This window comes from Parasteatoda tepidariorum, chromosome 8 (genome assembly GCF_982258835.1).
Source record: "Parasteatoda tepidariorum strain Cologne lab strain chromosome 8, Ptep-v5.0, whole genome shotgun sequence".
In the NCBI taxonomy this organism is placed as follows: domain Eukaryota; kingdom Metazoa; phylum Arthropoda; class Arachnida; order Araneae; family Theridiidae; genus Parasteatoda; species Parasteatoda tepidariorum.
In genome coordinates, this window is record NC_141762.1 from 70850166 (window position 1) to 70863416 (window position 13251).

Consider the following 13251-nt stretch of genomic DNA (forward strand, 5'->3'; position numbering starts at 1 on the left):
GCGGGATTCGAAACCCCAGCCATTGGCTTCGCAGTCTGGCACGCTAACCACTCGGCCACCTGGCCGGTTTATTAAAACCTATTTTATTTCCAATAGAATCTGAAAGGAATTTATAAACAATAGCATAAATTCAAAGTTTTATCAGGAAATCTTATTTTTCATATCGTCTTTCGGGATTTGAAAAACTTCTATAGTTTCTTCTTAATTTAAATGTTAATATGCGACTTCTCATGTGTATGTGCCGAAGGCTAATTGAAAAATGCGGCTCTTTGCAGACTGGTGACGTCTTTTCTTAGAATTACTGCAGTCAGTCTTTGCAAAGTGACATTGGCAGTTTCCAATTTTCTCATTAGTTTACGATATATACATTTTTAATTTTACTTCGAAAAGGATTCTAATAATATATTCCAAATGCGAGAATAATGGCTAGCTAAATGGATGTAGACGAAAATGTATCAAAAACGGATGATCATTCCCTCATCTAATCTTGTTCTAACCAATAAACTTATTCTGCAATAATCTTTTTTTGGGATATTTTAGTGTGAATGAAAATTTTCTGTAACTCTCATTATCAAATGTTTAAAAAAGTTGCAATTAAAATATATATGGTTTTCATTGTTATTTACAATTGCATTCTATTTTTAAAGGTCAACCCTGTTCAAAGTTAATTCTGCTCAAGGATTAACCCATAGTGAAAATGTTTTACTCCGTTCGTTTTACTCATAAAATGTTTTTTATCTAAGTCTTGGGGTCTTAGGCATTAAGAGGTCACAATTTCAACACCGAAGGAATGATTGTGACGATATGGTCAACATCGCACAGAAACCATCTTTACTTCACAGAAAAGCGTGCCGCAGTGGACTGATCGTTAAGACACGGTTCCCAGCAGATGACCGAAGTCAAGCATCGCTGGCTTCGGTCAGTGTGCGGGTGGGTGACCACTTGAATCAGACTGCGAGGGTGTGCGGTATCTGCTAAACTGTTCGTTAAACCTCGTTAAACTGTTCTACTGTAAAGTGCTCGACTTCGCGTGCAGGTCGTCGGGCTACCGAAGCAGGGGTGCCATCCCCTCTGCAGAGGATCAAAATTGTGATGGCATGTCTTCGGATCATCCTCAGGGATGTTTCCCAGACCCTCGCCGATAGCCCAATTTTGCAGCTCTAGTGCGACATAAATAAAGTATCTTCTTACCACACGTTTCTGTATTTTAGCAGAATTGTTTTACAAAGCATGTGTAAAAGAGATGCCAGTTGAAATCGATATTGGTGCAAAGAAAAATATAATGCTTCAAAATTTAAACAAAACTGAATGCTGTATAAAAAATTTGAATGTCCAATTAAGTGAGTCATTGCATACAAAGGTCAAGAAATAATGAAGTATCAAGCATTCGTTTGAATAATCAGGAATGAACTGATACTATGACTGAAAAATAAATCAAAATATGATTATAAACTCCCTAAAAAATGGCAATCCGTAAGATATAAAGAGAGCAAGGATAATATTTTGTTTCCTTCAGAGATCGAACTTGGTACTTTTATGCTTCGTAACTTTTGTATTTAGGTTTTGTATTAACCTACGCTTTTAGGGGAAGAAAAACTCGTAACAAAAAGGGGCATCTACATTTTTCTTGCGATTACTTATATCTTATTCATATATAGTCTAAAAACTGTTCAGTGTGGACAGTCTTCTGACGTCATTAACCAGGAAAAAAAATCTTATCAAATATAGACCGTAACTGAAGTTGAGAATCCCACATTGCTAGAATGGGTAACAAACCGCTCGTGACGCAAAGATCCAACTAGCGATAATAATTCTTTCCTGAAGTCTGACTAGAAAAATCAGATTTAAAATGAGAAACCTTATAACTTAAAGAAAATGGTATTGAAGCATCTAAGAAAAAAGTAGAAATTTACAAGTCCTCCATCGACGAGGGGTATCGCCGCTTCCTAAAACTCACTGAATAGTAGAAGCATCAGGTTCGAATTCCACCATGATCCTGAATGCATCTTTGCTCTATCTTTCTCTATTATGTGCTGTTTGTTCTAGTACTTGGCAAGAATTTATAAACCATTCATTTGATCGAACAAACTTGCATATGCATGTAAATCAACAAATTAGTTGTAGTTGTAATTTACTTGCGTCACACTAGAGCTCAGAAATAGGTTAGTAGCTACGGTCGGGAAAGTATCCCCAACGATCTGAAGGCATGCCATCACAATTTTGGTTCTCTGCAGAGGGGATGACAACCCCTCTTCACTAGCCGGACTATCTATGCGTCAAGTCTAGCCCTTTACGGTAGAACAGTTCAACGAGAACCAATACCGCACATGTACCCTCAGCACCATCACAGGCTGATCAAAGTGGTCACCCACCTGCACACTGACTGCAGCCAGTTATGATTGACTTCGGGGGTCTGCTGGGATCCGTGTCTTAACGATCAGTTCACGAATCATTAAATAAATATTTTTTTGCACAGCTTATTTGTATCAATTGTAATAAAAATTCATTTTATCGTTTTATTTTCATTGCATACATCTGCTGCAATCTGAGAGAAAAAGCTTTTCAGACCGTCTTCTAAACTAAAAGACAATATGGTTCAAAATAAAGAAAGACGTCTAAGAATTTGTTTTGGCTTTTAATATAGCTTTGGTAGTTAGCGATGGTTTGGAATTCCTCCTTAACGGTAATCTAAAACATAATACCAGCGTAACGCACTACACTGCTAAATTTTAGATGAGAAGGCAGATGGTGATGGTATTCTCTCAACCCTCGAACCTCTCTTATTGAGAATCCAACTATGCGAGAACTTTTTCGGATTTGTAACCACGGGGAGTATTAAAGTAGAGTAAACTACCAGCCACCAAGAACGGACCGAGGAAAGGTTAATCCGTTTTCCCCTAACACTTTTGTCAGGAAGTATCGAACCCCAAAACAAGCCGTAGAAGGGGAAACCATACCCATCAGATGTTTGGCATTACTGAGAGAAAGAAAAACATTACAATTAAATACAGAGCTGTATGCAAAAGCAAAGATCTCGTCGCACTCATCTACAAAGCTACAAAAAACATTACAAACGAGCAGAAATTGGACTAAATATCCTTTACGCTTCTGAGCAAATATGGTTGGCGCAGCAATATTCTACTCACACGGATGTTTACCACAATTTTCCATATTTAGTGGCCATAGATAAACATTAGGAGAAATTAAGATTTAAAATCAGTTTTCTATTTTATTTAAAAGAAACTTCCAGTACATTTCTAATCTAAACAGTATTTAAACCACGAAATCCACAGAGTGCTATCAAATCCTTTAATCTGAGATCAAATATTGTGCAACCATTCATCATTTTTCTTATATTTTATACGTAATTCATTTTTTTCTTTATTTATTTAACGCAGGTAAGTCAGAAGCTTATCATATGCCATTTAAGAAGACGGCATTAGCTACTTTTAAATATTGAAACAAAAGTGTCGCTAAAAGCGGTTCTTATCAGTTGCCACTTGTCAATATTTCGCTAGGTGATAAAAGCCAACCGGTATCGGAGCGATCATTTCCCTTTACTGCCACTAAAGCGATAGGTTGTCTAAAAAAAGAGCTTGAATAGATTTGTAGAACATGGCTACTTTAATGCTACTTAGCATTTTTGCGGTGCTGCTGACAGCAACGAATTCAGTTTCTATTACTTGCCCATATATGGAAGATCTAAAACCATGCACATGTGGTAGGATTGCTTATGGTTCTCTTGTAAGATGCGCTGATTTCAACTCTGCAGACGTTTTGGAGAGAGTTTTGAAAATAATCGGTGATTATGAAGTTCACACATTATTGCTTCATAATCTACATATTGAAGAAATGTTACCCATCAACCTTTTCAAAGGTCTGAAGATCAAGAAAATTCAGATAAGTCATTCGTTTTTGAAGTTCAACGAGCCAGCCTTTGCCGGTCTTGATTCCTCCCTCAGTGTCTTAAATGTTGAAACAGAGTCTATGATTAGGAGCAAAGAGACATTTAAAATAGCAAAACTCTCAAAATTGAATGTCCTAAATGTGCAGCACAACAACATCAATCAAGTTGACGATATGTGGCTGAAAGATAAAGTACCGAATCTTAAAGAGGTAGTCTTAGATTATGATGAGATACATTTGATTCAAGACCATGCCTTTGCAAGTATGCCGTACTTAGAACAAATATCATTATCTGACAATCGAATTAAAGAAGTGAAACGATCAATGTTCCCTAATCCTGCCACGCATCTTTTTAAGATAGATATAAGGTAACTAGTTTTGTTGTAATACTTTTTAGATTTCTTTAGTAGATATATTGCTGTAATTGTTTCGATCTATCTAGTAACTAAGCGAAATGTGAATTGAATTAATGTCATTTGAAAAAATAAACTTTATTGCATAAGAAAAACGTTAATAATATGTATCGTTCATTAACGTTTGATAGAATGTATTTTTAAAATTTAGTTTTAGTAAAGTATTTTAAAAATCTAAAATTAAAGTGTTTTCAAAGTATTAGTTTTCTAATTTTACAAAGAATTTTTATAGATATCGAAAAGTTTTTTTAATTTAATTTTTTTAATACTTATTGTGTATGTTTCTAAAACTCATTGAATAATTCTAATTACAAATTATAGATGAAATGTATTTCTAGAGCATAGTAAAAAGTCGTATAAACATCGCTGTATAAGTTCTTTAATGTGGTATGATCGGTTTTGAAACTAAAAACTAAGCACTCTAACTTGTGTTCTCAATTTTAAATTAAAAATAATTTTTAGAAAAAACTTTCCTAGTCTTTGATCTTTCTTAAGCCAAATATTTTAAACTATTTTAATCTTGACTGACAACTTTTTTTTAGCTGAAGCAATCTTTAAATTCAAGTAATTTAGTGTTAGCGGAACTAAATAGGCAACCAAATTAATATGAGAAATTTTTATAAAATATCAAATTTTCGTTAGCTTTAAAATTTTTAACAAAACATTTTCAGTATTTTTAAATTTTTAATTTAAAATGAGCATGAACTTTAATCATAATTTTAAAGTAAAATTAGTTTCATTTACTTACTAAAGTCTCAGAAATGTAAACTTTGATATATTCGTGTGATTTTGAACCTTAGAGTTGTAATAAAAAATTATAATGTAATTCTCAGAAGCATAATTGGTTTTTTATTACTCTTAACAAGTGCAGGAAAATAAATCCAGTTGATTTTTTTCAAATGACTGTTTGATCGTTAGTGTATGAATCTCTCCTGTAAATGTGTTGAAGAAAGAAATATTGCAATTTTACTTTATAATCTTATATTATAATTCCACCTTATAATCTATGGGCCACCTAAAATATCCGTAGATCTCAAAAGTGATAAGTAAACTCACCTAGAGCAATAAAGGTAAAATAAATAAATATATGTCAAGCATTGAAACCCCTTTTAAGAGAGTAATTAAGTTTTGTACCACTCAGTGTGTGGAGATTCAATTAAAAATTAATTTTAACCGGAATAGAATTTCTTTACACTTGTTTTTTAGATGGGATGTATAAGCAAGAATGATGAAAAACACTTTGCATGCAAAAATACTAGTGTATTTATAAATTAAAGATGTCGATATTTAAGGCTACCCTCTCATATGGCAGATTACAATTAAATTATTAATTTCATATTATATCTGATAGTTAATTAATTTTCAGCAAACTTGCCCCAGGTTAAGTGACTCATATGAATACACATAAAGATAGTATGTGTAATAGAATCCTAGCAGCCAAATAGTCTCAGCAGGCCCGCACATCCAGCAGGTAGATCATCCAGCTAGGCTAAAAATATACATAACGAGGCTAAATATTTATATATTTATATACGCACTATTTTTGACGTGTATAATTAAATACATTGCATTAGTCACCATAATTATAATTGTTAGCCTTGATTGCATTTAAAAATTGTAGAGGTGGCTCAGGGGATAGAGCGTTCGCCTCTTCCTTAATTAGGAGTCCTTCCCCGGGTTCGAGTCTCTGCCACGTCTATACGAATTATGCATCCAACTCGGGCCAACCACAGTGCTTGCGTAAAATATCCTAAGTGGTAGGCGGATCATAGGTTAGAGTCCTTTTACCGTCAGGCTAACCATGGGAGCCTTTCCTGTCTATGCAGCGCGAATGAGAGTTAGCTCCCTCAAAAAGTCCCCACAAGACAAATTTCTTCCGATCCTTAATCAGAACTCCCTTGTCTTCTGGATTAGGACCAAAATTACAATTCTTGGGATCAAGGCTGCCCAGCCTTTGCTTTCAGTCCAATGATGATGATGGTCATCCCCCTGACTAATTTTGTGCCTTTATTTTCTGTCATCTCACAATTTAGATCAAATTGAACACTAAAATATCTAAAAATATAAAATAGAGATTAAGAAGTAACGCACTGAATATTAGTTTATGACTGTCTTCTTGTAATGAAAGTCTTTTTTCTTTCTAATTTTAGTTACAATGATTTGTCAAGTTTGCCTAAAGATTTTTTCCAAAGGATGCCCAGTTTAAAGGAAGTGATATTATCTGGTAATCCGCTAAGATCCTTACCTGAATTAACATGGAATTGTGTATGGGATCAACTCACAAAAGTTTATCTTTTCGGTAAGTTACACTACATCTTTATATTATAAAATTGATCTACACAAATTCCTATCCCCTACTAATTTGTTCCTACCATTGGTTGTTTTTTGTTGAACTTCTTAGAAGCCTGGAGCGTCCTGTTTAAACTCAACGGTTAAACTTTTGCAACTTTTGCTTTAAAAGGAAAAGAACCAAGCATGACAACACATAATGATCAAAGCTTTACAAAAATTATTTTTAAAGAAAATGAATTGAAATGCTGATATATAGATTAATCTTCTAACATTTACAATATTAAAATGTAAAAACTAGTATCGAGATAAGAAAAAAATGCTTTGTTGGAATTTATATTTCTGAAAAAAAATATGGAACTAATTTTTTTTCTTTAAATTTAGTAAGAAAGGAATTTGTTTTATATTCATTTCATTGCAATCAACGCAACTTATTATGTTGTTCCAAATATAAGAATTTTGAGCAATTATAATTTCCCCAACTTATACATCAACTGAAAATATATCAAAGAGAGACAGAAAAACAGTCAAGGAGTCTATTTTACAGAGCCATCAGGATTTAAAAAGAAAAGCAAAATTCATCTCTGCGTCTGTCACTAGAGCTTGTTTGAGCAGTTATATGCTGCTGCAGCAAACACAAAATGAATCTTTCATAAGTCATATTCTCTCGGTACTCTCAATGTTATAAATGGCAACAGGATGTTCAAAACTTAGATTCACGATATGCCTATCTTTTACATGAAAAACATTTTCAGTTAATTTTTCAAATTATTTCCAAATTTTTTTAAATATAAAATCTGTTTTTTTGTCATAAATTTTCATAGCATTATATTAAAATACTGGACATTGTATTAATAAATTTTTAATCTTACAAATAATAAAATAAATTCTTCGTTTGAGAACTCTAAGCAATTAAAAAATTGAACTCTCTGAGCCTGGAATGATAAAACTATTTGGTTTTCTTTAGGTTTCAAAAAGGAAAAAAAATATTATAATTGTTTTAAAATTGAACTTGATTGAAAGCTTGCCCGTTATGAACCTATTAATAAGGGTTTATTGTGGTTCAATAATCTTATTATTGGTATGCTATTATCATTTATGGGAATCATCTATGGGAATCTGTTATTTCCCATAGATGAAACTTTCAAAGTAGGATGCATCTTAAAATTATTTGTTTCATCCTGCCTTTAGAGAAATAGATTTTTTTTCTATGTGTGACTTTATTGCACCGTTTTATATGCACTTAAATACCAAATGGCATTAAGATCCATTTATAAATTTTAAAGCCATCACCTAATTATGAAAAAATAAGCCTCAATTTTTTTTTTTCAGTTCTAGACAAAAACAAATAAAGTATAGCTCCACATTTTAGAAAAATAAATGTAAACTCAACAACTTAGAATGAGTAGCAGAACAGATATCATATCAATATCTTTTTATCTATAGATATATCAAAGCAGTGACATCCACGTTTTACGTCAAGACTACATATGTATTGTCTTCAGATAATGATTACATTATGAAACTTTCTACACGGCTGTTACTTCACATTTACCATCGAACATGATAATTGTATCATATTTACCATCTATATTCAAATAATGATAGCAATGACTGAGTGTGTGTATTTAAGAACATCAAAGCACATTTAGCAAATTCTAAAAATATCTTACTAACTCGAAAATATTTCAATGGCTATATTTTTTTTCAATTCTAAATTATTTAAGTTGTTTTGAATTTAACAAAATTTTGGACTCTTAAGTTGCTTTTTTATTCATCGAATATAAAAGTACGTTGAAGACAAAAAAAAAACATTCTTTTACGACTGTCCGAAACTTCGAATAATATATTCTTTTCCTTCGATGTAAGAGAATATATAAGACTAAATCCTATTTTTAAAGTTTTTAATGAAAAACATAAGTTTTAAAATTCCAAAACAGTGCTTAAAAAGAATGAAAATTAAATGAATTTATGTAGAAAACGATATGAACAACGAGTAACAAATATCCTTCTTGATTATTAAATTTTCCATCTGGAATAGATGCTACATACGTTTCAAAACACTTATGAACTTTAAAGAACTCTATTAAAAGCGAGAAAGCATTTAAATTTTTAAAAGACTTCGTTTTATACCAGGGAATATTTTAAAATAATGTTATGCCATTTCAACGAATCCTCCTTGGATTGGTATGGTAATAATGAAATTAATCGAATGAGTTGACTTGTACAGATCCTTGATCTAAACCTTTGGAATGAGTAAGATCGTAGGACACCACCATCGAAAATCAGAAAAGGAACTTGCGTATCTTCTCCAAACCAAGTAGAACAAAGTAACAATATCCTTCATACAATTACTGTATTGTGATCGTGTCCTCTTGAAGGTTCTACCAATTGTTGAATATGATTATTTTTTTCCTTCTGCACTTATTGTTAGACTATGCAGTTAGATCATTCAACTTAATTTCAGATTTCCCTTTATGTGCCAGTTGTAAAAAACTGCTATTAACAATAAATTAATATTTTTTTAACTAATTCCAAATAAAATAAGATTTAAATAACTAAAAAATCAGATTTAAATTTAAATTTGACGAATGAATAGCAAGAATGATTGTATGAAAAACAAATCAGTTTAGTTGACAGCTAAAAACCGGGAGGTGTATCGAATAATCGCTTCTAAACTCTTACTTGTTTCATCTGAAAATCAAAAAATATGTGATGTTTTGAATCCTGCTTTCCTTAGTAGTGTTTCAACAAATTTTGAAAATGGATTTTTCCTCTCTTAAATATTTGTGATCCGTAACTTTCAGTCCATTTTCGTTTCCTGTGAAAAGAGACTAAGAACCCATGTAAATCCAGTTTATGCTACTGATTGATTTGAACTTTTATAATTTAAGGTTAAATTAGTTTTAATTCAAACTATTATTAATTATAAATATTAAGTTTTAATATTTTATTTACATCTGTTTTCCAGAAACTGAAATGGAATGTGACGAAGAAATATCCTGGATAAAGAATAAGAGGAAGCCCGAAGAATTGAAAGGATTATGCAAAGGTCCAAAGAACATGCATGGGAGATCCATCAATGAATTATACTCATAGGAAAGATGGAAATATTGATTCATCCCCACATTTTATTTCTTCATCAGTATCATTAGAGAGGAGTTGAATAAATATCTGTAAATAGGACTGGAATATCATTTTGTGTTATTCATTTCTTTTCATTTGTGTTATTCTTCACTTCACTTTTGTCATTTTGTTGATGTCAATGCATGTTGACAAATTATTTTTACTCCTGCCGTTAAGTTTTCAGTGTCTTGAGTGTAGAGTAAGAAGATTATTTTATTGCTAGTTTTTATTTATTATTTTACAAATAAACATTTTATATACTTATTGTCTGCAGTTTAAGTGATTGTGTATTCATTTGATTATTGATAAAATATCTAATAATTTAGCACCATTCTTCTGCATTAAAATTCTAGCATATTTATATATCGTATGTAATGCTTGTGAAAGTTTTATTTGAATATAAATATCAAAATTATAATTGCAGTTTATTTAAAACTCATATTCTTATAATAAAATTGTTAGATTTTCATAAAAAATGCTTCTTATAAATTAATAATTATAGCCAGGAATATAGAACATTAGACAGTAAAATGTACCCATAATGTCACTTCCTGCAAAATTAATAGGATATTTATCGGATAAACATTTCTTTTTTATACTTGGTAATAAAATTCAGATTATTTTGCTTTAAAAAAAAGATTTAAATATTTGATTCTCAAAAGTGAAAGTAGTGTTTATTTTATTTATTTATTGTAAATACTGTAAAAAATTAGATTCCGAACATTGTGCTGTATTAAGTCTTGTCTGCAACTCAAAATACATATTGTTTTGTTTTTATTAGTGCTTGAATACTTTTGTATCGCTGATTTCAAATATTCAATCGGTTTCTCTCCGTATGCAACTTTCTTTAAATGTCATTTTTAGTCTATTTTTTTGGTCGTTTAAAAACTTTATAGATTGCAAAAGGTCTCATAAATGTTGTAACAAACTTCTAAGGAAGTTAGGACACATTGTCAGGATTAAAATTGTATAGGAACCGAAAATTCCCGAAATGCCCGAAAATTCCATGCCCGAAAATTCGTCATATACCGCTAGTGATACTCTAATATGAACAATTCATTTGTGTACTATTGAACACGTCATAGTAAGGAAGCACAACCTCTGTAAATGATCTTCATATTTAACCTCATTTACACACTTCGTAAAATACATCATTACCAACCTAAGGTGTTAATAGTAGTTGTTAAAAATCAACCTTAGTTGTAGTATAAATTATTTAATATTTATGAATGACAACTTCTTATAGGTTTAGATTTTGTAAATAGAAATCTAGTGGAAATGTGAGGAGATGTTTTGAAACAAATACCATGTCTGCAAACATACTTCAATTTCACCCTCATTTCCCCCTCATAAACCTCATTACCAAACTAAGTTGTTTAATTTATACCTTATAACAATTAGTTAAAAGCCTTACGTGGACAAATAATGACCTAAAACATAAATAAAATTATCAGAGGTTAAAAACTGTTAACTTCCAGCAGGAGTAAAAAAAACGCGATAGAAATGTGAGGTTATGTTTCTAAATAAATACAGCTTTGCCAGATATACCTCATATTTAACCTTGTATACAAGTCATTAAAACATTACAATGGTAATCAAAAGGATTAAAATTATTAGCTGCTAATTATTAAGTTGTTTTTAAGTAAATTCTAAACACTAAGATTGATAAATTGAAAATCTCCTAGAGGTTTAAAGATAAACACCTTAAATTGTAAGTTATATTTTGAAATAAATATAACCTTTACAAATACACAGCAATTTCAACATCATTTACACCTAACAAATACCCATATATTTACCTTAAAAATGCATTATATTTTGCAAGAGACAGTCTTATTGATTTGTCAAAATCAGACTTTTGACGCAGTTGGTATTACAAAGCTAAATTAGTAAATTCAGAGTTTAATAAGTTGCTCCTAGTATTTTTGTAATAGTATATTTGTATAATTGTATGTATAATTATTTATTCATAATATCACATTCATAATTCATTTTGTTAATAAAATAAGGACATTAATTTTACTGAAGTAATAATGAATGTGCTAACATAGTGCTTAATCGTGTATTTGCAACAAATAAAAAGAGAGTATGAACACTGAAGATTGCTTTCGAAAAATGTATTAAGTAATAAGGATTGTCAAATAAAAGCAGACCAACTTAATAGCTTTTAATGTTATGATTGGATTATCACGTACTGAGTTTTTTCATTTAAAATTGCCTATTTTAAAACAATGTAAAATTTGTAAACCCATCAATTCTATATATTTACTCATTCTTGAAGTAAATATTAAAAACATTAAAAGATCTATTAAAATTATATTTTACATAAAATCATCTCTGGATATACAAGTTTTATAATATATATATATATATATATATATATATATATATATATATATATATATATATATATATATATATATATATATATATATATATATATATATATATATATATATATATATATATATATATATATATATATATATATATATATATATATATATATATATATATATATATATATATATTCACTTCGCAATTAGCCTATTTCATCGAAACTACTAAAATTGCATTTTATTAAAAGATAGTCTTATTGGTTTTTTTTTAAAATTGGGGAATAAACAGAACAATGAATTAAACTTTTTTATTTGAACGATAAAATTTATCTTAACAAATATTAATATAATCGAAAATAGTATTGGTTTATAAAAGCACTTGAATAAACGTTAAGGTTCATTCAAGTGACATTCTCGTTTTTTTTATAGAAATTTATCTGCAAATTTATAATGTATCTGCGCCATTAGTTTGCGAGTATCGGCCAGTTTATGCCTATCTTTAATCAAAATAAGTGATAAATTCAATTTCATATCTGTCATATTTAACAAAGAACAATAAAATTAAGTCTTCAGTTATACTTGGTATCTTAGTTATCAAAATTATATCTTTACAAAAATCGATATCTATTATTTACCTGAATTTTAAATACTATTTATCTTTGTTTATACTGTTTCCTGCGTTTCATGGAACAAAAATAATTTTATCGGATGTTTTAACTAGCAAGAAAAAAAGTATTTAAAAAATGACTGAAAAACATATAATGTATTTAATACCTACTATAATAAAATTTTTAATTAAACTCAGAAAAAATTTCTGTTAAATGTTCAAAATTTTAAGTATTTCACTCAAATTAATTTTATTTTTCATTTGATATTTATGTACATGCTCATTTATATTACCTTAAAAGCTTCAAATTAATCAGAAATAGTATTTTTTGATAAAAGTAAATTTTGTGGAAACTAGAATTTCTCACGAAAAAAGTAGTTTTAAATAAGCATTACAGTTAAAAATAATCTTTACTATAATTAAAATTTGCATCGAATTATCCTTCGAAACTTTTAGTGTAAACCAACTTTCATTTTCATAAGCAAATATTTTATCTAACGTTTTTTGATTATCAGAAAAAAGAAAAAAAGATAATAATCAATTCAGCAAAATAAGCAATTTTTTTAAAAAA

General features: G+C 29.8%; 1 protein-coding gene across 1 annotated transcript; it reads left to right on the forward strand.

The window, feature by feature from the left end:
• Nucleotides 1-3086: 3086 nt before the first annotated feature.
• On the forward strand, nucleotides 3087-9998 carry LOC107449344 (uncharacterized). The gene is made up of 3 exons (XM_016064844.5): nucleotides 3087-4274; nucleotides 6470-6618; nucleotides 9580-9998. The coding sequence occupies exons 1-3, from the start codon at nucleotides 3616-3618 to the stop codon at nucleotides 9705-9707; spliced, it is 936 nt and encodes a 311-aa protein (XP_015920330.2). The 5' UTR covers nucleotides 3087-3615; the 3' UTR covers nucleotides 9708-9998.
• The last annotated feature ends 3253 nt before the right edge of the window (nucleotides 9999-13251 follow it).